Source organism: Phalacrocorax carbo, chromosome 4, assembly GCF_963921805.1.
Source record: "Phalacrocorax carbo chromosome 4, bPhaCar2.1, whole genome shotgun sequence".
Classification (NCBI taxonomy): Eukaryota; Metazoa; Chordata; class Aves; order Suliformes; family Phalacrocoracidae; genus Phalacrocorax; species Phalacrocorax carbo.
This window is the reverse complement of record NC_087516.1, coordinates 65,918,590-65,945,173: the sequence shown is the minus strand read 5'-3', so window position 1 is coordinate 65,945,173 and position 26,584 is coordinate 65,918,590. Positions and strand designations below refer to the sequence as shown.

Sequence of the window (26,584 nt, the reverse complement as noted above, 5' to 3'; positions counted from 1 at the left end):
ATCATCTTGCCAAGACAAACAGGTACTTCCAAGACACTGGGGCATCTTTACTCCTTGAACACTTTGCTTATACAGAAGCATTCAGATACTTACATACTTACGTGAGCACCAGGACACCGCTCAATGCATAGACTAGGCCTGAGGTCTAGGTCCATGTTTGAAACAGATAAAAAAGGATGCCACAGACAAAACTCTCTCTCTCTCTATTCCTAAAGCAAGTCACAGATTAACTAAAAAAAAGCAGGTTTCCCTTGTCTTTTTTGACATATACTGAAGAGAGAAATTAAGCCACCAGATTTTTGCCCACTAGTAGCATTAACGCATGAAAAGTTTGATGCCAGAAATCTTCACAGAACATACACTGAACCTACCCTCCACCACCACTGAAATTAAGGCTGCCTGGAAAGAGTCATAAGCAGGTTTTAAAGTCTTAATCTATTGTCTCACTTTCTTAGAGCAGCTTCACTGAGATTCCAACAGATCTCAGGTATTTGAGGCAGACATCACCCCTAAGTAGATTTATTTAGATGTAAAAATTTTACTAACTCCACTTTACAAGGAATATACGAAGTTCCTAATTATGGTATTTTCTGAAACAAAACATGTCCATCTGCCATTTTATGGAAGTTCTCAATTGCAAAACACCCCAGGAGAAGCTGCGTCTCCCTTGGATGTGCAGGACTGTCCCTTGCCTCTAATGCAGCCATTCTCATGTCACTGGAAAAAACCATTAGGAAAAAAAAAGGAGTTACTCAACATTCAGGTGGGCATCACAAACCCCCTCATTCACAACACGGCAAATGTCATATCCAATCTCTCTGAATATTAGGATGTCTCAGAATTACGCTTGTTCTGTTAAACTTAGCAGTCCTTCTGCAGTGAGGTCAAGCACTATTTAACTGTCATAGCCAACATTTGCTGGGCTAATAAATTACCAAGTGAAAAAAAGTAACAATGAGATCATGTGTTAAAAAGTATCTTCCCTTTCCTGTCTTTATGAGTCTTCCTTACTTTTTCAAGCATTAAAAACACAGCTTTCCTATCTCTCCCCTTCCTATGGATGAAGGTCAAACCATTAACTTTCCTGAAGTTCATTTGTGCAGAAAGCACATCACCTACCTTTCCCATCCCCTACTTCACATTAAACAATGACACACATGACATCACAGGAAGCCACACAATTTATAGCATTTTAAAATAGCAGAACAGGATATTTTCTGTATGTTTTCTGTAATTAAAATAAAGCAGCGCCAGATTTTTCCCAAGGTATATGCACGTTTCCTCCTGTTGGGCAGATCCACTGGTGAGGTTTAGGACTCGAGATAAGAACAAGCCTCCTCTTCCCAGCTTTCCCTCACACAAGCCTATATTTTTTGTCCAACATGATTAAATACCAGCTTCTTCAAAAAGCACACAGAAAACGGGGAAAGGGGAAAAAGAATACAACTGGTACTGATACAGCACAAATGGTCACAAAAAAAAAATCACTGCAGAATTTACTTTGAGTGCTGCCCCTAATACACATCCTCCCTGCATGCATACAACCTTAAATGAGGAAGAAAAACCCTGAAAGGCCATGTCAGGTGGGACAGAGACTACAGCACTCCAATTAGTCCAACTCCAAGACAGTCACTCACTGCTATAACTTGATACCTCTGCAGCTCGTGGGCTTTTTTGTGGGCTATAGCTGCTCCTACCAGAGTCACAGAGGACTTAATCTGAATGCTGTTCACTCAGGAGTCAAGACATGAGCAGGGACTGGGCCCTTCGCAAGCATGGAAGGATGCCAGGAGTTCAAAACATAAAGGGGGATGCATACCCTTCTTGCTCCCCTCACCCCTGTGTAAGGCGCTGAGCTTCTGGTCAGGTTGCAGACCTCAACCATATGGAATAACAAATTACTGAGGCTCAGTACAGCAGGGGAGGAGGCTGATCTCTGTTGCAGCTGCCAGCTCCAGGAAGAGGTATAACTGAAGGGGAGAAAGCATGAGAGAGTTATTCTATGCTAAGCCAGCACACCTGTTGCTATAAAATAATGAACCAGCGCGCATCTTTGCTGTGCGGATCTCCGCGGGACGCTGCTCTAACAATTTGCAGAAAGAATTTCTCCCTTCCCCTTTACTTTCTTCAGCAGAAGGGAACACAGATACAAAAAATAGAAGATAAGGTTCTTTTAAAATTATCATTGTTTCAATTCAGCAGGGATGCATATATTTAAAGGAAACATACTACTAAATACACTGTTGTCTTAAACAGCTACTGCAACAGATTTGCAAATTCAACCTCATTAAAATGGTTAAAACCAGTTAACGGTGTAGAACCACAAGTCATCTGACAGCTTGATGCCTGTACTTTCTCAAACACCAGATTAAAAGGTTTTATAGGCTATACTATGGCTAAACTTTTCTCCAAGATTTGGAGTCAATGCGGACCTGGAGTTGAGAGTTAATACACGACTAATAGCAGTGATGCTACTAGTAATGGTTGAAGAGGAAGATAAACCACCTGGAAGCCAGGCTGGATATATTTGTGGAACTGTAGCTAAGAAGAGATCTTGTATCTGTCAAGACAGCCTGGGAACTGGGTAGCTTGTTTCTACGATGCAAATAATTCCCAGAGTATGCCCGCACCAAACAAGTAGAGTTGTATTAAAGGAATTACAGCTACAGGGCAATTGCACCCACAGGGCTATTTCATCTAAGAGCCAAGAATGCCTAAAATACAGAAGATAGACCAAAGACAGCCTGGCTGTTTAGATAAATGTTCCAACTAACCACACCAAGAAAGAAATGCTTTTATGAAAATGTATTGGTGGCCTTTGAAGAAAGCTAATCTCTACTCTTTGTATCTCCAGCATGTCACCCTGTTCTTCAGAAAACTAACAGGTGTGCTGTCCTAGAATAAAGATTTTCCTAGGGCTTTTTTGTTCTATTTTCACATTCCAGAGATAACTATTTTAGCAAACACAGAAAGACTCCAATTTATGAATAAAACCTTTTTTTTAAGTTCCCCTATTAAAAAAAAAAAAAACAAACAACTAATCCAAGCCAAAGGACCTGCTGTACTTTCAAAGAAGCATATTTGCTATCCAGATGGGTCTCAGTTGTCTTAGACAAGCCCAGATGACAGCTAGTTTTTTCCCTCTTTGCACGTTACATGAAGATTTGGGTAGGCACCTCTCTGTCCATGTCTGGAAACTGAAAGATGAAATAATGAAATACAACAAGGGGCTGTATGTATGAAAGCAGACATTGATCATCTTTCCTTGCCAAAGTAGATTCTATTACTTCTGTGAGCTTTATAATATAAAAAATTAAAATAAAGAAAAAGATGAGCAATTGCTGCTGTACTTTCTGCTCTTAAGAATCATGACAACTTGGTCAACGTATATTCTGTAGAAACGTTTGTACAGACTTATACCACAACAGGGCCCTCAGCCCTAATGAACACGTGAGAGCACTATCATTAGACAGTGCACTTTAATTTCCAACATGCATTTTCCTACGAATTTATGCAAAGCCACTTATATTTTGCCAGAAAAATAGAACTGTGGGTGGGAAGGAGGAAAATCCTCACACATCAGTCTGTGCTATCTGGAAATGGGTATGAAAACGTGGGGCAGGGGGAAGAACTTGTGGTTTGTACTCCATGCTCTAGATAGAAAATCCTGCAAAGACAAAGTTGTAAGAAAAACGAATAGTTAGGAGAAGAAAAAAAAACCCCAAACAACAAAAACCCAAAACACAGCAGCAGTGTTAAACTAACAAATTTCAACCCTCCTAAAGGCTCCTAGCTTAATTTCCTGCCTTTGAGGCCACAGTAGCCGAAGCTGGCTGTGGCACCCTGGTGAGCAGTCCAGTCCCACGGTGGGAACAGAGCAGGTACCGACGTATGCTCAGCTGAATGCGCTTAGTTATGCTTGCTGGCTGTAGCATTAGAGAGTCACTGAAGCATGCTGACTGAAAGGTCCTGCCAAGATTTTGCTTGTAAACAATAAAACACCAAGTAGAAACAAACGTTTTAATGTCATTAGCTTTTCCCGTGTTGCCTAAAACAAGACCTGGCAAAACTGAATATTCTTTGACCAGCGGACAAGTTCTCACATACAAAGACACTTACATGTCTACGCTTAGGAGAGAGTTTACTCTTGGTTAAAAAAAGAAATTAATAGTGTTGTGGCAAAAGCAATCTCTGAGGATCTAGCTACTTTATGTTGTTCCAATACCACCTCGCTTAAGCAAGGCTGTGCTATTGGCTGTGGTAGCACAGCTTTGCTTTACTGCTTTCTCAAAAGCAGAAATGCCAGCCTTTTAGACTTTTCCTCCAAACCTATGTTATAGTAATTGCAAGTGAAAAGGCTCAATAATAGCTATTCAGCAGCCCGTTTTGGGTGACAGATGGACAAACATGCCAGACTTTCTATTCTGGGAGAAAGCTGAGAGGTCTCTTGTTTTCTCAAGTCTTACTTTTATTTTGCACAGTTTCAGTAGACGCCATAGCTTGATTTGCCATTTTACATAGTTACAACCAAAGACTGTATTTTCAAAACAAACAAACAAGAAAAAAAAAGGCAAGGCAGTTGTTGCTTTACTGACTTTACTTTTACATCAGACATCTGGTCTAAATGCATTTGGTGAGTAATATTAGTACATTTCCTGCATTACAATATTCAGCTAACATTAGATTTTATTTGCGGATGCTCTGATAAGCTAACATTTTGATTAAATTGACATTTGTCAAGGCCAATTTCAGAATTTAATACTAATTGTATGCACATTAGTGAAGGAGTTCTTGAAAGCGGATTTGGGGGAAAAGCAGTCCTGATACAAGAGGAAGTTACAGTGTGATAGTGTATATTAACTCAGACATTTACACAGACCAGAGTTCAAATTATGTGTATGAAAGCCACAGTCACCGTCCTACTGAGTAGGTTAAAACTTGGAAGCCCGGTCTTTTAAGTCAGAAAAAACATCTGAATCTGGTTAATTTTAAAGAAAGAAAAAAAAAGAGACAAACATATCCTTCTTGACAACTTTTATCCCTTTATTGCAGCTCATTTTTCTGACACGTGGCAAGGTTAGACAAGGAAAACCCTGCTGTTAGACTATTCCCTCCTTTCTGCCTCCCTATTTCAATTCCTCTCCCACAGATCTGGTGGGGAATTTTAGAGCAGAATTCTGCAAAACTGAAATGAAGGAAGTTTTATACTTCTTGCCAAGCAAACTGACAGTTGCTTGCTATTTTGGGGAACCATCCTATGATTGTGCCCACCTGTTGTAGCATGCTATTTTTAAAGTTACATCCAACAGCGGCGTTACACGGCAATACAGAAAAACTTCTCAGCAACGACACACTCTGCTCCCACACCCCCAGCCTGCGGAGGGGCAGAAATCCTGCTACAGAAATCACACAGGAACAAGGATTTTTCTAACGTGGTTCTACATATTAACGGCGAAGGGACGCACTGATTTTCCCCTCCCTTACGTCCCCCGGAGCAGCGTCTCTTTCCCCTTCGCTCCCCTGGCCCCTCTCCCCCTCCCTCCAACGCCTGGCGCTGCCGGCATTATCCTTTGCCAGGCCTGGTGCTGTGGGAGTCGCGCTGGCAGCTGCTCCGCTGGGTTCCCTCCAGCCCTGGCCATCAAAGCTCTTCCATCTGGTCAGAAACTGCACAGAGGCTCTCACGCCGACCCCCATTCTCCCCGGTGCTGGGGAGTGGGAGCCACCAAGCAAGCCCTGGGACCCCAAAAAGCCCAGCCAGGCAAGCTCACAGTCCTAAAGGGACTCAAGCACTTACTCCCAACTTTTCTCTCCTGGCTCCAAATTTGATCCAGACAGACTTGTGGCACCTGCCAATCTGACAGTCCAAGGAGCTGCGTTTGAACCCTGCCACTTGCCGAAAGCGGCATTAGTGATCCGACAGGCGAGCACTGCAACAGGCAGCGTCAGGTTTGAAGCGCAGGGCGAGTACGCCGTGACAGGTTTTTAAAGATCCTCTTCTCAGTCTAACCCTTTCTAGAAACAGTTTGGGAATATTAATTTTCTATATAGTGATCCTAGGCCAGTTGAGTACAGGGGGGTGAGACAGGGATGACTAACTGACCCATGTCATTATTTCATGAAGTACTTAGAGAGAGAGAGCTCACAAGCATGACCAGACCAATATACACAAGCGAACATCTGTGTTATTTCAAATGGCATTAAAAAGCTCCTTTAAACGTGCCTTATTTTTCTTTCACTCGGGGCCAAAGCTGCAGCACTGTACAGGGGAGCATTCAAGGAGCATTTACTTCCAGGATCATGTGAGTCTAAACCTGCCTTATCCAGGATTTTCATTATTTCAAGTTTCTTTCTGCACCCCTGGTGCCTGCAGGAGGTGTGCAGCCTTATGGAGACTCACTGAGAGCAAACAGCAGAGGAGATCAAAGACAAATATGAAAACAATCAAGTTAAAAGTCATATGTAAGGAGTCCACGCCAGGAGCAAAAACAGCACGACACACCTACCGCTCTCCTGAGAGCCTGGGGACCTGGCCTGTTCTTGTGGCAAAAAGCAGCTGTATGCTTAGGTAAAACGTTTCTTGCCAAAAACAAGCTTGCTGAAGCAGACATCCACTTTGAATTCATGGTTATAATGGAAAGGAATATCATGATCTTTAGGCAGAACTGAAAATTCAGCCATTCTGACAATGTATTTGTCCACGTCACGAAAAAGCAACTGCTGCTCATTCCCCGATTCGGGTGTTACATGGGCACCATCAGCTTCATAAAGCCCCTTGACAGAGAGCAGACTGCAGCTCTCCGAAGAAGAAAACTTAACAGAGGAAAAACATCCAGCCTTTTTTATCTAGGCTTTATTGGTAATTGCAAAAAAAACCTTGTGCTAGTGTAGTTATTTTCTGCCTCCAAGTAGCTGTGCTAATGGGCTGATCCATGCACCTAGAATATTTCAGAGGACAGGTCAACAGCTTCTGGACTGACTGGTTTTAGTAGCCCCTGGCCTTGCATGCTTCTTAGTGATGCTCCGCTGTGCTTACACCTCCCAACAGTTAACAACTGCATTTCCCAAGGCAGGTTTAAGCTCACTCAGATCAGTCAAGAGTAGGTTTCTCCCAAGCCTGACCCCTGAGGAGGTATCAGCGAATTCTGGACTCTCAGGAGAAGACAGCACTCAGTTGCTTGGCAGGAAGTTACCATTCACAGCAATACTCTGTACCTCCAACCACTTCTGCGCATGAAGCATAAAAGAGAAGTTAATTCCCCTTTTGTGTCCTTTGTAACCTACTATAAACTCAAATCCTCTTTAACCTAGCAGGCTGATGAGCTGGGATGCTTAGTAGAGGCAAACTAACACAATTCTGCATCAGATGGAACCGAGAGCTAGTGCTCAGTAGTACTTTTAAGAAAATGGAACATTCAGTTTCTTCATCTTCCTTTCCTTCAGCTAAGGCAAAAGAACTAAACATCCTCCCCTAAAACCACATTAGAGGTGTGATTTATTATTATTTTTTTAATAGCAGTGTCAATTCAAGCACCTCTTCATCCTGCTCCCTGTCCCATTCCTTTTGTTTTGCTGTAAGAGCACAGGGGACCCAGGCTTAAAAAGAGAAATTTGTTTTCCCCTAAATTCTGGATGACATCTTTCACCTGATCCCATTGACGTAAGTGAGGAGAGAGGCAAGCAACAGAGGCTGCATCTCCATAGAAATCAAAGGAATAAAAGGTGGCAAGGGGGCACTTCCAAATGCCATTTCACACATCCTCCCGCAAAACCTGAGAGGTCATTTGTGGCATTTTCAGAAAGAGATGAGGAACATAGTGTTCACTTTTTCCTCACAGCCTCTACATATGCTCTACACCTCATTACTTCTCAAGTCTTGATCATACTTAAGGATAGTCCCAAACCAGGTATAAGCCTGATTTCCTGATATCTCTAAACCAAAAAATAAAACTGAGGCGAAAAAGCAGATTCAGCCAAGTGAGCACACCAGTTCAGCTGAGTGTGCCAGTTTTTAAAAGGCATCAAGTTCAGACCCTGCCCTCCTTAATTAAAAGCTTTGCTTTGCCTTGCCAAGGGAGAAATTTGATGGCCATTAACTACCCTGCACCAGAAATAATTCTGCACATAGACATATGAAAGAGCAGCAGTGGGCTACTGTAACACATCTCGAGGAGGTATTTCTTCCTGGCGGTGGAGAACAAGGTTGTATTCCCATCCCCAGCAACAAAACAGCTTCTACTTTCTCCTCTCATTTCCCACCATCTCCACTCCTTCCTACATGCCGTCCACACGGCTGTGTTGGTACAGATGTTCCCACAACCACAAGGAGAGCCCCAGCACTGCTCTGATCAGCCTGGAACATAGCACAGCAGGAGAGGGGAAAAAGTGACTGTGATCTGGTTCAGCACAAGGCCACACAAACAGCTGTGCTGGCCCAACACAGAGAGCAGGAGCTGTTTATGCACCCTGCCATGGACCGGGTCTCCATCACCCGGGGGGAAGCTTGCTGATACCAGGCTGACCAAGTGTCACACTGTCACAAGGCCACCCTTCCTCGCCTACACCCCCTGCCCCGATGCTGCCTTGCCCCCATCTGACTTTGCAGCTAGTTAGCTGAGGGCACCGAGCTTGCCAAGCTAGCCATGCGAAAAAGCAGTTTTCTGTCTGTTCAGTTTCTTGATTGACTCGCCGCAGGATCAGATAGGCACCTGTGCCTGCCCAGAGCGTCTGGGTCAGGTTAGGCACGAATATGGTACGACCACGTCACACCTACGTGCCTGCCAGATGCCACGTTCCCTTCATTGTGCTGGGGCAGCAGCACAGCCTGCGCTCAGGGACACCTGGGAGGCTCCCTGTTTGAGGCTGCTGATAGTTTTCCACCTCCTCTTGACTGTTTACAAGCCTTTCCTATCTAGCCTGGCTAACAGAAAAATCTTATTTGGATTCAGGTGTAGCTTTGCAGCTGGCAGACACACCACAGCGTGCCGATTCTCATGTTTTCCAAGCTTATCTTCTCAAGCTAAACAGCAAGGATGGAATACGGTTATCAAGGTAGAAAATCCACGCATCCCTCTGGCACCATGAAAACTGAGACGCATCCACAGCACTAATTTCCCAACAAAGAGCATTACCTGATTTTACATATTTGAGGATTTACCGCTAATCTGTTCCTCAAAACTTACAAAACAAAAACAAATCACAAGACAGCCAGCAGAAGAGTGAACATATAGGTGCCATCCTACACATGCACCATACACTTCAGCTCTCCACTAACTGGATCTGCACAAAGCAGTTAAATACCAACCACACTGTGAAGCAGAGCCAGAGTTTTGCTACGCACCTTGCACACAAAATGCACACCGTACACAACCTGAGCTTCCAATTTTGTTTTGTCAAGAGAGTACTCTTCTAACCCTCCCGGCTGCGATGATAGCCTTGGAAACACAAACCCTGATACCTGCTCAAGTCGATAGGCTGTTGGAAACAGTGACTCATGCATGAATTCCCACTACCCATTAATCTCAAAGCGTAAGCACTTATGCGGCAATAATAGTGTTTTAATGTCCTGGCAGAAATGGGAAAAAACAGTTAGCAGAATTTGGGAGTGACTGTCAGGAAATGAAGATAAAGATGATGCTTGGAGGACAGCAAGAACAAGGAAGGGACAGGAAAAAAGAAGTCATAAGTTATGAAGCACAGCTCTCCAAGCCAAACAGGAGTTCAGCTACCACCTGTTTCCAAAAGCCTCGTTTTCCCACTCATCTCCATGCAATATCCCTCAAAACAACAGCAGATCTGTAGCTGACTAAATATAAAACCCCCCTCCTTTACATACCCAGCCAGGGACCTCAGTAAAACCACAGTGGGCTTCAACCCCGCTCTCGCACTTTGTCGAGCTGTTAGAACTTCACGGTGTAACTTCACCATGCACGTAACATTGTACCTCCAGACACTCATTTAGCAGAGCACCTCAGCAGAAGTGAACCCTAGCTCCTGGTCAGCAGCAACCTCCGGAATATTTTAAGTGGCTAGAGCAGCACATGGAGCTTGTGAAAGACTGAACACTTCTGTCAGCTCTGTCAAACTGACTACAGCCCTAACACTTACGAGAACGCTGCCCAGTTGCCTGTTAGGCACCTGACCAAGAATATCTAGTTTTTCCTGAAGCAGGGTACTCTCCGGACAGAAAGGGAAGCATTTTATTTCTACCATCTCCAACTTCATTAAGTTACTTGTTTGGATTTTTTTCCAGCAAAAATTCTGTAGCTACATAAATGCAGAGATTTTTATCTCCTCCAAAAACAATTAGAAAGCAAGCCAGAATTCAGGCTTACAGTTAATAACTTCTTGCTTCATTTCCCAAATACAAAATTTATAAGATGACTTAACACCCAACCCCAGCTTTCCAACCACTTAAACTACTTAGGAGCACTCAGCTAAAATGCACATTTTAGTTAGACACCTTTTAAAAGTTTTATTCTATTTTTATCTTGCATATCTCATTGAAGTGAGAGGACATTTACAAATACTTATTTTTAAATATGGTATAAATGGTCCAAATCATTCTCAAACTCTGTAGTTGTTTCCAAGATTAAAGCAAAATGAGTTAGAACATGTCATTTGACATTACAGTAACAGTAAGAGCCCAACTGTTGTTCAATCTGATGGAAACAGATGTCTTTCAGGAATCTTATTTTTCAGTATTTTTCAATACTGAATACAAGCAACTAGCGCAGACGTATGCAGACAGCTAGCAGTACAAGGCATGACTATTTTACTACCCCACTTCTGCTTAACATGGATTTGTTAAAAATTTTAACATTTTTTTAAAAATTAATTTTTTAATAACTTTTTCCCAGTGCAAAGTACCTTTGTTCAAGCTTCTGCTGCATAACTACATACATTATGGGTATTATCTCTGCCACTCACATGATTTCCAACTGAATACTAACATACCAAAGGGAAATATTTAACATCTAGATATGCATTATGTGTTGCAGATCCAAGACAAATGCAATTTCCGTCCACAGCAAAGCAATCTTGCAACAACCTTATTTCCACTGTAGTTCTTAAGGTGTCCATGCCACTCTGCAGAGACAGCTTCACAGTTTATGAAATGCCTAACACAGATGGACTTCCCAAATTTAAATCAGGGAAGTCCACTCACATCTGCAGTGCATTTTTGCAGATGTCCCTGTACAACCTCACAAGTAGCTGGAGACTAGTGTAGGTATGTTCAAGCACATTTCATCTTAGTCCCTGGAAATATTCCCTGATAATAAACTTGCATAAGTAAGATTAAGCACAGATTTATCACAAAGAGGTTTGGCCTCTGAAGAGGAGACAGAGAAAGCTGGTTGCACCTTAAAAAAAAGAAGTGGGGAAGTGGGTAACCGGTAAGCAAACGGTGCCTACAGAACAGCTGACAGTAATGTGTCTTGTACAACCAAACAGTGCTATCAAAACTTTAAGCTGAGGGGATTATATTCTGCTGTCTAAAATCACAGTCTTTTCAAAAGACCAAAATTGTGGGAGATCCTAAAGACAGTACTATCTTCTGGGGGATGAGGAAACAAAAGTGACAGAAGTGAAATAATGATTTGGAAGTAATAATAATAATACCACTGCCGCAACATGTCAGAATGGTTTTCATGCACAGACTGCAATAACTCTTTACATTAGCTTGCAATGTTTCATACAGATTCACTGATTGGCACAATTCAATAAAAAACAAATTAATTGAGGGAAAGTGGTCACCAGCAAAACCAGGTGACACCAGGTCCAGCAGCTTAAGGCATGTACTAAGACTATAGAGAGGCATAGTGATAAAACATCTACACAAGTGAAGCATTCACCATGTGAAAGGGAGAACTGCTTATTAATACTTACATCCAGATAGGTTGCAGAAGAAGAATCTGACATGTGCGAACAGCCACTTTTGCTTATTTAAACTGACAAGTCAGATGATTAATTGCCATACTTTGCATTGTTCAGATAAGGTGTAAAGGTACAAACAAGGAAGGACCTACCAGGACTCTCTACACGCTTGTAGTGGTAGGGATTGATGCAAACTTCTTTCTGTTTTGAACCAAAGGGAAACTCACAGCATTCCAGTGGTTTCAGTTCATGATGGCTCTGCAGGTCTGGCCAGCGCCACACTCTACAGTAAATTACATGTGGTAGCCCTTTCCGGTGCGAAACCTGAAGCCTGCCGTCCAAGGAACGAGGAATTGTGACACAGTTGCTGGGCTGACCAGGACAGCTTAATGCTTTTTCCAGCTCTTCCATAGCACCTTTTTTCTTCTTCAGTTTTTTCACTAATGCATCAACAGCCTTCTCTGCCCATTTTTCTTCTTCGTCCCCCTGCTTCCATCCCAACAGCCTTTTCACTGCTGGGCTGGTGAAGGAGAATAAACTTGTCACATTCATGGTGACCTCACTGTGGCAATATCACAGAACCAAGCTGGAGAGACTGTCCTGTTCTTCCACCACCACCAGGGTACAGCAGATTGTGTCAGTAGTCAAAAGCAGCCTGTATCAAATAATTCTGGTCCTTTCTCTTTTTCAGTCCTCCAGTCCCAGGAAGGCAGTGCTGACATCCCCCCTTGACAGACGCGAACTTCTCATTCTAAACCCTTCTGGCCAAGAACCTGCAGAAGAATATTAGAGGGAGAGAAAAAAAAAAAAAAAAAAAAGGATCTTACATTTTAAATTAACATACAGCAGTTAACCTTCCCAACCCACAAGAGTGGTGTGACCAAAAACCAACCAACCACCAAAAAAAAAAAACAAACCCCAACCCAAAAAAGCGAAGGTGTGGACAACCTCCAGAACTGGACTCAAAGCACATCTGACAAAGGCATTTAAGCAGCAGGGCCTGCTGCTGAATACTGTATATTCCTCTCCCTAAAATAGCCCTGAATAAATGGGGTGATCATCCTGGAAAGTAATGGCACACAGCATAAACAAAACCAAGAGAGGTTGGGGAGGGTGGGAGGAGAGGGAAAGGTAGAGGTAGGTGATGGGACAATTCCCCATCAGCTCAGTTCCCTCACCCAATTTGCTGTGTGGCCTCAGTGACTTTTTTGTGCCACGCAGCAAGGGGGACAATAACCGCAACTGCGAACTTCAAACAATGCTTCTGCTCGGTGCCCAAGCATGGCCTCAGTTAGTACCATGAGAAGAAGCTCAACAGAAAAAGACAAAACACAAGAGGACATGGCTGTATTCCCACACATACTCTGCAAAAGACCAAGGGTCCTACGTAGAGAAACGTAGTTCACATTAAATCTAGCCTAAAACAGTCCCTCAGACTTCATTTGTCACTGCTCAGTGTGAAGAGCACTCCCCTCTGACTATTAGCTGTTGCAACCTCAACTAGCAAAACATCCCAAGGAACCAGTGCAAGATCACTAGCACTTTTTATTTGCAAGAGCAGCTGGAAGCAATATGCCCCAACAGCACTGTGCTACCCAGCCCTCTCCAAACTGCCAGTGATGCAGCTCAAAAAATTACTGCACAAGACTTATGCGTACCACAATCTGAAACAAAAACAGTTCAGCTTCACCTCTGCCTTACTTTGAGGAACAAACCAAAAAAGAAGAAAGGAAGCGAGAAAGATCTTTGCCCTCAGTCATCTCACATGAGAAAGAAAACTCCATCTCCCCACCCCACCAAAAGCTCATAAGCAGACTGCAAGGGAAAGGTATTATGAACTTACTTCACTGATTACATCTTGACTGTTCCCGTTGCGATGCATGCCTGATGTACTAAAGGACACATGAAGTAGTGGGAAGGAGGAGGAAGTCCTGATAAGAGAATTTTAGACGGCACTGTGGTCCTCGAACTGGGAGACATGGAACCGGGCTGAAGCAATGGGTGAAGAGGGGGAGGAACTCCGCATAGGAAGAAGCCCCTGCTGTGAGCAGCAAGCTTCGTACTTGCCCGGGCTGGGAGCAGGCATTAGAGTCTGCTAGAGGAAGTACAAGAGACCCTGCACTGGCAGGGAGGGGAAAAGGAGACAAAGAGTACTAAACCACTGATTTTCAAACAGAGCATGAAGACAGACAGGAAACGTATCCTGGACTGGATACCAACAGGTTGCAGAGGAAGGGGGAAGGGGAAAAGGATATGAATGTTTTTGTCGCCGTCAGAAAGACACAAAAAACCCCAACCAACCAGCAACCTATACACACACAGAATAGGTGTCAGCACACCTGCCTCAGGCAGTTTCATCGTTATACTGAGAGAAGATTGCAGATCTTAAAACTGTACATGCTACGCCACACTTGCCCTCTTGACTATCACGCATTATAATGGCTTCATAGTGTACCACTATACTTGAAGTACTTCACGCTGAAAACCATCCACTTGATTCAAATTAATTTGTCACTAAAAAAATTACCTAATTGCAAAGGTCCAGTTTTATTAGGCTGAATGCATAAACTACATTTATGTGAATAATGATTATGGACTAAGACACAGACCATGTCTACCTGCATTTTGTACTGGTACTTCCCATTCCTTTTATGCTAAGAACTGTATTTGAAATAATAATGTCTATGCAATGGAAGATTTGCATGAGCCTGGGGCAAATTTAAGAATTTAATAATTTATTTTGTTACCTGGGCATGTGCTGTACTGTAAAATTAACTGAAACTCCATTATTGTCACCGACTGTACGCCAGGTATACTTTATCCTTACATGCTCTATGAAAATGCTGTGCTAATTTAAGAAGCATATTACCAGAACCCCAGTACATGTGCTTCAAATATGTTTGTAAGTAACAGAGTTATTCTCAACTCATATATAGTCTGCACCTCAATCAATATTCTAAATAGCTCTTTTCCGCATCTTTCAAACAAAAGATACAAGTTCCACACACAAAAGTTACAAGTTCCAGGGGTATATCACCAAGTAATCAAGTCAAGCTTTCTACTTCACATCCATTTGAATTAAATTTTAAAAATGTTTTGAAAAGACTTGAGTTGAAGTTCTAATAAAAAAAGAAAGTACGAAGTCTAAATCTCGATCCAAACTTCTTTCAACATTGACAATGAATGCAGACATGGTTCTACCTAGGCCTGACCCACTTCCACAAAGCTACCTTAAAAATAAGTGGCCAACTTATGTGAAAAAGAAAAAAAGTCTCATCTATTAAGACTGTATATTTATACCAGTGCCTGAAAATATAACTTTAACATGAGCTAGTACACAAGCTCTGCAAAGACTACGATGACATTCAGATGCAGCCCCAAGTAGTCAGACCATAGGAACAGATTTTCTGAAGTTTTTTGATCAAATCCTGCAAAACACACACCCCCACACACACACTCCCACAATCATACACTCCAAAACATATTTCACCATCGCAATCAAAGGTATTATCGTAACAGCTGGCACCTCTGTAGCAACAACTGCAGCAAGAAATAGGCTGGGAGTGGGAGGAGCAGCATTAGGTACGGTACTTGTAGATATGCTTGTAAGTAACACGGACCTAGTCGGCCAACAGCTTCCGGCCCAGGGACTCCTGCTGAAGTCCTGCCTGCCCGAACAAAGTCTAAGCACACTCCAAGCCCTGAGCAAGCCACAAGATAAAGTAAAGGGGGCGAAAAACCACAGGCTGCTGTATACTACTCACACTAAGCTCCAATACCGGCATTAAGCTTAAAGAAAGAAAGAAAAAAAAAAAATAGAGAGAGAGGCAGCGTAGGTGGAGTTTTTGGTTTCCAAGAAGCAGAGAGTGTCTCTGCAGCGCTGAGCCCTTGCCAGTACATTCCGTTTCCCTTTCTGCCACTCTTGGTTTTTGCAGTGCATCATTTCCTGTATTACTTTTGCACAAAGTGGTCTTATCAGCTGGAAGTGCAAAATAAAGATTAAACCACGAGTCAGCAGATGACACAGTCTGTGTCCTTCTTCCCCAAACACATGCACGCTTCTGGGAAAATGGAAGTTAGTATTTCCAATAGCAGAGTGACCACCAGTCCTTGAAGGGTATGTTTATTCACGAGGTACGGGTGAAACAGAAACCTAGGCCAAACAACAGGACACTTTCCAAAAGGCAGCCTGGAATCAGTTTAAAGGAAATTGAGTTGTTGCCCACTTATCAGCCACTCTTTACACATCAAAATACACGCACTTTTTATTATGCGTTCTGTCTGCTGATGAGTGAGTTGGAATCAACCAAATTCTTTTAAATCCCAATGCTACTTTATTTGTCCCTCTTCACTGCTGTTGTCTGTTGTGTGATCTTTGGACTGACATACAGCCCTGCACGCAGCTTGTGAGAAGCCTATAATAAAAAAAAGCAAGCATTATACATATGGCTGTTTAGCCAGCCTTGTATTTAAACAAAGGTATTTAGGCAAAATGCCTAAGAGTGAAGTTCTATTTTTCTAGCCCTCAAAGAAGAGATAGTTACTCTGTCAGCAACACTAAGCAGACAGTAAAATATTCAATGAGAGTGCTTTCAAACTCCCACAGGAGATCCCATAGGAAACTGTCCCACTTTGCATGAATGACTCTTTTTGGTGGGTGGAGAAAGGGTTAGGACAATTAGATGATCCTCTCCCGGGGGTGGAGGGGGGGGAAGCGAAATTACTCCTAGCCAAAGTTTCAGCAAACAAGAGGCAGCTCTAACTCTTCTACTAATTTCATTATTTGTACAACAGACTTAGTGATGCAGGCAAAAAGAATCCTATCAAATATTTTTAATATATGCTCAGCACAGTTAGGCATAAAAAGGGGCAGGAACCACACTGAAGAGGATCGACATAATTGTTAATGGAGAAAACTGTCTAGTCTTTGACTACGTTTTTAAAATTCAATTTTTCTTATTTTATTCGACATACCCCTTCCCAGCTTCCATTACTTATTGACAATATAAAGAAATAACAAGCCGAGAGAGTTTAATTTACTTCTTTAAAATATATTTAGTAATTTACCTCCTCTGAAAGACACAGCTTTTCAGCAACTCATGTACTCAGTACAATATTTATATAGTTTTTAAAAAAAAAGAAAAAAGATCAGATTTTGGCATAGAAACCAGGGACCTGTCATTATACTCCTCCAAGAACTATTTCCATGTTTTACTAAAAAGCATGCAGACGAAGCAGCTGTAACGCTAGAATTTGTTACAACAGATTGTGCACTAACATCCTCTGGCTCCCTATTCTTGGAGTAAGCTGCAAAAAGTTTCCGTTTCTTTTTCAAGCAATGTGACTTGTAAAACAAAAAAGTCCAGAGTTTTCTGTTGAATTACTCTGTTTCTAATCAGAGTTCTTTCTTTGCACCTTCTTATGGTAGCAGATCAGATCTTGCTCATCTTGGAAAAACACATGGAAACCTCGTAGAAGCCTCAGTGGCATTACAATACACATGCAAAAAGAAAGCAAGTTTCATTTCAAAGTGCTGTAGAACTCATTAGAGAGTTTATACAGAACCTGACTTGGCTTCCCTTGTATTTCTGAGAAGGACAAGGAGAAAAATGACAAAAAAATTTAACTCTTTTATATGCCTTCATGGCACAGTAGAAAGAATTCAGGTAAACAAATATGCAATCCTGTGTTAATTTCTGACACATATATTGTTCAAGGAAAGAGAAGCACACTGGTGTTGAAAATACTTCAACATACTTAACAGGAGTAGGTAGTTTTTTTTCCTGACACTGCATTAGACTCCCTTATTTAGGCCCAGCGAGGGCAAGGAGGACACTTCCAGCCTGTTCTGCAAAATAGTCTGTCTTGGATCCTGAGAGACAGACCACAACACCCAGTCTGTGAAACCTCCTCTAAGACCACTGCTCACGCTGTTTGGCCAAGGGATTGCCCTTCCAAGAAAATCTCCCATAAATCTTTGTTCAGCCCACAGAGAAAATCCTTTTAGATACCTATGTGCACCCCTGTAGTTCATAGATGGTAGGTGAGCAAAAGCGTCACATAAAGAGCAAGTGCTGACTGCACCCCAGCTAACTCTAACAGCAGCCCGTACAGTTTCTTGTAAGAAATACCCAGCTGTTCTCAACAGAGCAGTAATATTTGCCTTTAGAAGATGGACTTGCACAACTTCTAACTTATCTGATAATCAAACCCATCAGTTCCGAGTGTGACCTCAGCACCAAGGAGCAGATTCACCACTCGCTCAAAATGAGACCGTAGGGCCAATGCACGCTTTACTGACGGAGGGGGGAGGGCACCAGTGACCCGAACAACAAATCCCGCACTGCTCAGTTACTCCAGAGCATGAAGAAATAACCTTATACTATCAAAATCTGCCAGCTCCTTCCCAATGCTCACCACAGCTCAAACCAAGTACACAGTGTCCAGCCAGCTTCTACAGTGAACCACAGCTTTTCTTCCACTCGCCTACCCACCCAGCTTCTGGCAGACAAGGCACTGATCCTTGCCCTTGAAGTCTCAATTATCATGATTACAAGAGTAAAACAATAGGAAATTCTTACAGGTTTTCTGGATTTGTACTTTGCCTTCTCAAATTGAAGTTACTAGATTTGAAATACTTACATAACTTCACTGTTGCTTCTCCAGAGAAAATACGCGGTTTCCATGTATATTAGAAACTGAATCCTGCGTAACAATCCAACTAAAATGACATAAAAGTCTTTGTAAGCAAATACACAGATGTGAGAAAAGCTAAAGAAATGGCAAAGGTGCTTTCCCAATTTTAACAGAGATGCATCAACAATTAAATCTGCCATTTTTCTGATAAAGAACACTTCCTCCCAATGCCTTGCAACTATTTTGACATATTAAAAACTGTACGCCTGAAAACAAATTTGAACACCACATCTTGCAAAAGGCTTATCTTCACCTTCATTAAAGCACACCTCCTCCCTCTTTACAAGAAACACTAACATGTACGTCCTCTTAAATGATTACCAAATCCTCAAATCATGCAGTTTTAACCAGAGTCAAGAAATAATGGTATATTTCTAGTTTGTACTTCTGAATTTTACTCACTCCTATGTTCATATGCGCATAAGACTACATGAAGTTGCAAACTGTCAGCTCTTCCTTTAATGCCTGCTGGTCTCCTCACCATGCTGATTTGACTTGCCAAGACTACAGGAAAAAAATCTAACACCACATTTGCCAAGTTAGTTGGTCAGGACGCTGGAGAAGCCTGGTGCGCACCAGGGTCAGGACAAGTAGGACACATGAAAACCTACGCCCAGGTGTGGACAAATCCCTTCTGGTGTCAGCAAGCAGTTGGACTGAATCAGATGCATTACCAAAGCTTACCTCTAAAACCTCAACTTAATATTTTAACTGAACTCGGGAAGGAACTGTAATTTGATGATTCAGTCAAAACTCTGGTGCAGATGGGATTACAAAACTACAAACTTCACTAAAATAACCTATAAGATGAATAGAGTGCTGTGAACCACAAAACTTGCCAGGATGGTGTTCATGAGGGTTTTTTTCCTAAATGCTACAAAGGAGGAGGCTCTTCATTTTTTCACACTCTCTCAAGCTCAAGGCCTCTTAAAGAAATCCTCAAATCAAGAAAAACCTTTCAAAAGAAAAAAATTATCCAAGCAGTCATCGAGAGAGAATGAATTATCAGCCATCACAGTGGGTATTTCATTGTGGATCTTTGGGGAAGGTTTATCCACTTCACTTCTGCTGTGGGGTAGATATATGAACTCCACACATTGTCCCACCCGGCACCAGGAGTGCTCAGGAGTACAGAACAGGCATGGAGCTCAGTCAGCACCATTAGATGACACAAGCCAAGTCCTGAAAAATTCAGAACAACCTATAGACCAGTTTGGAGCACTGGCTATGGCTTTGTGAATATGGGATATCCACAAAGACGCCATGCCTAGTCTAGCTATTAAAGTTGGAAGTCCCTTTTTAAAAGGTCATAAAGCTGGGGAAAACAGGGTTGGTTTTTTTTTCCCCTTTCATCATAAAACTCCCTTTTTCCACAAGGACCATTCCCTTTCCTGACTTTCTGAACTGTCTTTAGAAAACAGGTGTTGTTTACAACCATAACAAACACACATCTGTGTGGGTGTGTTAATACACACAAAGGCAGGATAACTGAAACCTCTTCCTATATTTAGATCTGTCTGGTCAGCTCTAATTGCATAATTTAATCAAAACCCTCTCCAACGGAAACACATCCATATTCATCACAGGCATCAAAGGAAACATCTTTACAAACTATATCCTTTTACAAACTAACACATGGTCCCACACCACTTGTCCAATTGTTGAATTCCTCCTTTGGGAAGGGCATGGAATTTTATTTCTTTTTATCAGCTGAAAAAAGCATTTCCCTCCAATTCATCAGCACAGGGCGGGAGGAACTTCCTTCACAGGTGAGATGGGGAAAATTTACTGACATGTCACTTTCAGGGAATTTTTTTTATTTTAAGTAGTTAAAACATACATTTGCAGCATAAAGGGAAACCTTTGAAAACAAAAAGAAAAATGCCCATCACCACTCAGGCATCAAAATTTTTGAGTAAAGCTCATAAACCGCAAGATGTGCTTTCTCTTCGCAGAATGGCACAGCCTAGCACATACTGCATAGATTTAGAAAGGGGTTTTTCAGCCCCAGCCAGAGTAGTGCTACAACGGGCTACTTTTAAGGGGGGAACCCCACCAAATGCACTCCAGTTATGCTCAGCTTATGGCTTATGCAAGCCATTGCTCCTACAAGTGATTCATTTTACAAAGAACATACACCAATACAGTTACATCAGCCGCATTAAACCACTTCTAAAGACTGTGACCCAGACCTCATTTATCAGAGATTAGGTAAAGATGTTAAATTACAGCTCAAGTTCCTCAGCTTTAAAGCAGAATGTTTCACCAAAGCAAGAGACAACAAAAACCAAGACGGAAAAATTATTTATTCACTAATAAAAGCATTATTAGGTCAAGCTTCAGCAAAGCAGAATAAAATGATGAAAATTAAACCAAAAAAGGAACATAGCTAAAATAAATAATGAAAATCTTTTCATAGATTAGTCCCCATCCACCACTTATACACTCAAAATAAGAATAGCCTCTTCAGTTTGCCAATATTGAAGACGTTTCAATGCATTTCATGAGATGCACAGTTTTTTGAAAAGGATTCCTCTAACTTTCCTCTTTTTTGTCTTATTTGCAAAAACTAAGGAGGTATTTTTTGCCTTTAAATGACCTTTAATACACTGTATCTTCATCATGTCTTTAAAATGTCAAGAGGCAGAGCGAAAGATCTGTGTTAAATTTTGTTAAGTGGCCTGCGATTGACAACTACCATTCTGGACAGAGAAAGTGTTTAAAGACGATGCAGCTTCCCAAGCCAAGTTTATACAACCCAGAAACAAACATCAAGATTTGCCAGATTTCCACCCTCCAATGAAACATTGTTTAATTAAGGCATGCCATTAGTGGCCTTCTGAAAACCAGGACTGGACATCAGATGACACGAAACCCAGTCTGCTCCTGGTCCCCGGGACAGTGAGCAGCAGCTGCACTACCACATCACAGCAGATACTCCCGGGCAGTATCTCAGTATTGGTCAAGCCACCTGAACTCACCAGACCCTTTACAAATGGAAGGAGTCAAGATCAGTGTTTAGAGATGCCCCTTCAGCTTACACACAAGAAAATTAGACTCTTTAAAAGATTACAGTTTACAGGCAAATACAAATTTATACAGATCCTCTTGAGATCAGGTCAAGGAAACTTTGGGTTTGCATTTAAAATACACCAGCAAACACAGATCCATGTTGGTCAAGGCCTTTACTAGCACGTGAGGTACAAGTCTGAGCTTGCCTACACTAAAAACTTGAACGGCCTTCAGCTACACCCCAATGTAATCCTACAACCAACACTAAAAACTGTACTTGTAGAAGAATAAAGCTATTGACACACAACTACAGAACCATTTACATGGTCTCTTACTTGTACAAATGTTTTCATCCAGACGATTACTCTATAGAACCAAGGAACAATTCTTGGTTCAGCTGAAGACCAGGCATTAGGAGCACCCACTTTCCCCTGAACTGGCAGGCACGCTTGGAACAAAACAGGGATCACACATTATAGTGGTTGGAGGCCAACCACCTTCCAGATGACAGCTGGTTCACTAATGAAGTCTAAAAGCTCTTTCCTCAGGAGCGTTTTAACCCAAAGAAGTCTACTGACTGCAGCTGAATTGGCCATCAGAGCAATTTTTTCCTGCCATACCCATAAAACCTTACTGGCAGGAGGAGCACTGTCACAGAGAGCGCTGGCTGCTGCTCAGAAGACACAGCTCCCATTACCTTTGGGCAAGCCACTTCCTCATGTCAAGCCTTAGCTTCTCCTCCTAAGTGGAGAACAAAACCCTTGAAGGCTATGGATTGAGAGGCAAGTATTAGACTAAGAAAGCTGGAGCGGTGACCGCTGGCACAAAACGTTTGCTGGCAGGATGGCACCAAGACAGCTCTGTGAGAACATGGGTCATCACCCCAAGCAACGCCTCCACGCCATGGAGGAAGAGGGCAGTAAGTCACTTGGCCAGAGGCAGCTTGCCCTGAGCAAGAACAATGACCACTGCAGCGAGTGGCCAGAGGGCAAAGGCACCGGGGCTGAGGCTGGGGCATGTGCCGGTGCTACTGCACTCGTTGCACCCAGCGGAAGAGCCTCCTAACCACTACTGACAAGGACTGGCTGAGCACAGACCCAGGAGTCGCAGGCACACCTTCCACCTTCTAAAAGTGCAAAATGAGTGTGTCTCTGTATGTGAGGATTCAGAGAGATCCAAAAAACTGTGGGATGAGGCAAAAGCAGCCATCACAGCCCTGTGCCAGAACATCTGCAGAATCTCACGTCAAACTGTTTTCTCATATTCCTGAGATCAAGGCTTTGGAGGGTTTTGTACAAAGGCCTCAACCCACAGATAGGAACTGATAGTTCATACAGCACTTGGCAACTGCATAGCTTGAAAGGAAGTGGGAGATATCCTCCTACATTGCTTACCAGGAATACGGAAATTTTACAACATGAGAAAATGGCTGTAATCTACCTATCTGATCCCCTGGTTATCTGTAAGCTTTTTATGACTTTGGAAGAGGAATCAAGCCACATGAAGAATTACTCAGTACCCTTTCCTTATCTGCGAGCTTTTTTCATTAACAGAGCTTATATGATTCTGCATACGGAATTAAGGCATCTTATTATTCATTCCAGCACAATTTTCCAAGACCAGTTTAAAGTTTCAAAATTCAGGTTTTGCAAAGTTGCAGTACTGCAACCTTACAGCTGAGACACCAAAACACGGTATTTCCCAAACACCACATGCTCTGCAGGGTCAGCAGCAGGCTAGCTAAAACAGCCATAATGCTTCCCAAATTTTCCACTGCTCCCTACTACTGAACAGTCATAGCTGTGCTAGTACAGAGGGCAGGAGGACTCCAAGCCCTGAATATGTCACAAAGTGAGACTGTAAGAATTAACTTCGAGGACTTGCAGCTTTCCAAAACTACTTACTTCTAGGCTGAAAGCTAGTGCAGTAAAAGAGCATACAAAGATTTTGGACTCCTTGTCTTTAAGCTGACAGTCTAGATGCTTTTAATTCTGAGACTGAAACCAGTACTCCCCAGCTCCTGAGATAACAAGCCTTTAGGCTCAAATGACCCGCCGAGTGCTGGCTGGTCTGGAGAGCCCTCGTGTCCCAAGTCAGGGGAGGCAAGAAGGTAGGCAAAGGTGTGATGGAAACCTGCCTATATTCAGAAATACAAGTCTTCAGACAAAGCAGCCTGCCACCAGCATTCCCAGTTCTGAGCTGCTCCCAGTTCACAAACCACAGGAGATGCTTCAGGTCTGACCATGAGCAAGAGTCATAGCTGATAAATTAGTGGGGACAAGGTCAAAGAGAACAGTTACCTAGTAAACTATAGTAAATAGCCCTGGAGTGTTTATGCCAGTTAGGTAATGTTTTCTGCACAGAACAAAATTTCAAAGATGCCTGTAGTGAAGCCAGATTTTTTCTTGGGGGGTGGGGGGGCGGATTACAGTCAAGTTCCCAAGGGTCTGGATAGTTCCCAGGCACAGCAGAAGGCTACGACGGAATTCAGTGAGAACATCGCTCCAGCACTTCCACTAGAGAAAATCCCTAAAGTTTGTATTTTAAATTTGTATAGTCTAATACCTTGAAGTTAAGAAATATATTACAAAGACACAATGCTTGAAGATGTTAAATAGCTAGCAGTAACTAGAAAAAGTAAGGGTTTTTAAACAACATGTACCTATACTTATAAAACAAGCGCTTGCTAAATTTCTTTTGAGAAAGTGGATTGAAAGCCAAAAATTTCAAAGTGACTTATACAGTGGTGCAGAACCCAGGAAAGCTACAAGCAGTGCACTGGCTTACCACAAGTATCAGCTTCAGGTGCACTAACTGTCTTCACTGGCAGTGATTTCTGGTAACACCAGCCTGCTTTTGCACAAGCGGTTTAAATGGATTTAATATTTAGCTTTTCTCTAATTTCTTGATAATTCTGCTAACAGGATCTGGTCTGCCAGTTGTTTCAAGTTATTTCATCCTCTAAGGAGGAAAAGGAAATTTCTACTGTTAAGAAGTTAAACTCGAAGGACATTCTTTTCCCCACGAGGAAAAAATTTTGCCCTGTCTCATACAGAATTTACACTAGATGTACTCTGCTCCTATGGTTGCCTTAAACTAGAAAAAATGCTTCTAATATAGCTTGCAGTTTATATTAGCAAAACAGCACTTGACCAGAAAAGCTTGTTTAAGTGTTCCTCCCTCACCCCCATAAAATACACTGTATCATTAATCATTGTCCTTTTGCTGCCAATATAACTACACCAGGGCTTTGTGACTGACGTAACTGTTGGCAGTCTAAGCTCACCATGCTAATCACCAACCTAAGTATCTGGGGAAAAAACCTGTAAATTAGACCTTTCCTTGGCAAGTATATTAAGGAAGTCTTCATCTGGAAGTACTACAGTACTCGTTTATAACTGGCCACCTCCAACAGCTGCCTTGGGCCAGCAGGGTCACAGGTCCACCAGATGAGCGACTCTAACAGCTTGCTCCCACCCAAAGAGAAAAGGCTTCCCTTTACTCCCTTGTTCCAGCTTTGGTACTCCAGCATAATTTCCCCTCTGCTTACAGTCTGTCAGCCAATTCACCCTTCCTAGCCTGGCAAAAACAACAACAACAACAATGTTCTGCAGAACAGCTGGATCAGCTCAGCAGGATGAGCACCAAAGTCACCCAGCCGGCATACATGAAGAAATCTGTGGCTGGGGCTGAGAGAAGCCAAACTGTTAAGAGTTCCTTCCACCTTGTGGAGCTGCCACCCCCTACTTTTAAATGTTATACAGGACAAAGATTAGCTCACACTCAGACATGAGTACCTTAGCAGTTTTGCAAAAATCTCATCTCACCCCCAGAGCAATGAGCTCTGCCCCAGCTGGTTCTGAATAACCAAACAGTCTAACAAGCACTTCAACCCCCGCCTCTGCTACCACTGTCTTCTGGTCTAGGTAACTAGACGGCAACCTTCAGAACAAGGAAGAGTGATTTCATATCCATCTGTCCAAAAATACCACACACTATGAAGTTTTAAGCTGAGGGTATTTATAAAATATTTTCCAGATGAAATCTAATATGACACATTACAAAAACTATAATTACATTATCTTAAGTTTTTAGGTTAATAAAGACAAAGATTCTTTCTTTGGCTACTACATCCAAGTAGAAGCACTTAACACTAACACTAGCTAGCATGGATAATAAAGGGCCTGTTATTAAGTATGCCAGACTGTAATGCCAGCAGCAGGCAAAAATGCAAAGCAGGAAAATGTAATAGCCAAGATGGCAACCTATATATAAGCCAGGTTTTCCAAGACATTTAGCAAGGTCAAAACTGAAATTTTTCAAAATAGTATAGTTCGTCACTGCATTCACCAGGTAATTAGCAGTCCTGTCTTATCTATTTATTTATCTCCTCACTGATAAAAAGGCAGAAGTGTCTGATGACAAGAGGAATGACCAAGAGACTGTGTGAAGGGAGATGAAACTCTGGCCCTGAACCTTGGAGATTCATGGTGAGACCTCAATGAAGCCATATCAGTTGAGTCTCTGTCCCTCACCTCCCTGATCCCTCCTTGTGCAGAGGAGCACACCCTTTATATGTGTTTGAGATTCCTGAAAGACTACACATTTGAAATTAAACCAGAATAATTATATTATGCATTTAACAATCCCTGAAGCCATCACGTACATGTTGTCAGGTCTTTGAGAAGGCCTAGGTAAATTTCAAATCTACTTTCATTGTTGTTGTGACAAAAGAATAATGCTGTTGTCATACAACTGCAAAAAAAGGAGCCATGCGGACATGGTCCTGGGCAACCTATACGGCCATGCTTGAGCAGGGGGTTGTACCAGATGACCTCCAGAGGTCCCTTCCAATCTCAACCATCCTGTGATTCTGTGAAGTTCTCAAAACAAGCACCTGCTAATCATCTGAAAACAAGGATTTGGTCCACATCAGAAAAGCAATTGGTTCAGTAAAACTGGATGGAACTCTGCTGCTTCAGCACAAATACAAAATCACATC

General features: G+C 42.3%; 1 protein-coding gene across 4 annotated transcripts in view; it reads right to left on the bottom strand.

Annotated features, from left to right (window-relative positions):
• The window catches only part of SMAD1 (SMAD family member 1), a 49,438-nt gene that overhangs the window by 14,158 nt on the left and 8,696 nt on the right, over nucleotides 1-26,584 (bottom strand). For 3 of the 4 annotated variants that reach the window (XM_064450273.1, XM_064450271.1, XM_064450270.1), the window contains exon 2: nucleotides 12,027-12,647. In XM_064450273.1, the coding sequence (XP_064306343.1) occupies nucleotides 12,027-12,426 (400 nt within the window). In that variant the 5' untranslated portion in view covers nucleotides 12,427-12,647. Of the gene's footprint in view, nucleotides 1-12,026; nucleotides 12,648-13,717; nucleotides 13,914-26,584 lie in introns of those variants that run through there. The other variant, XM_064450274.1, reaches the window with a different exon arrangement.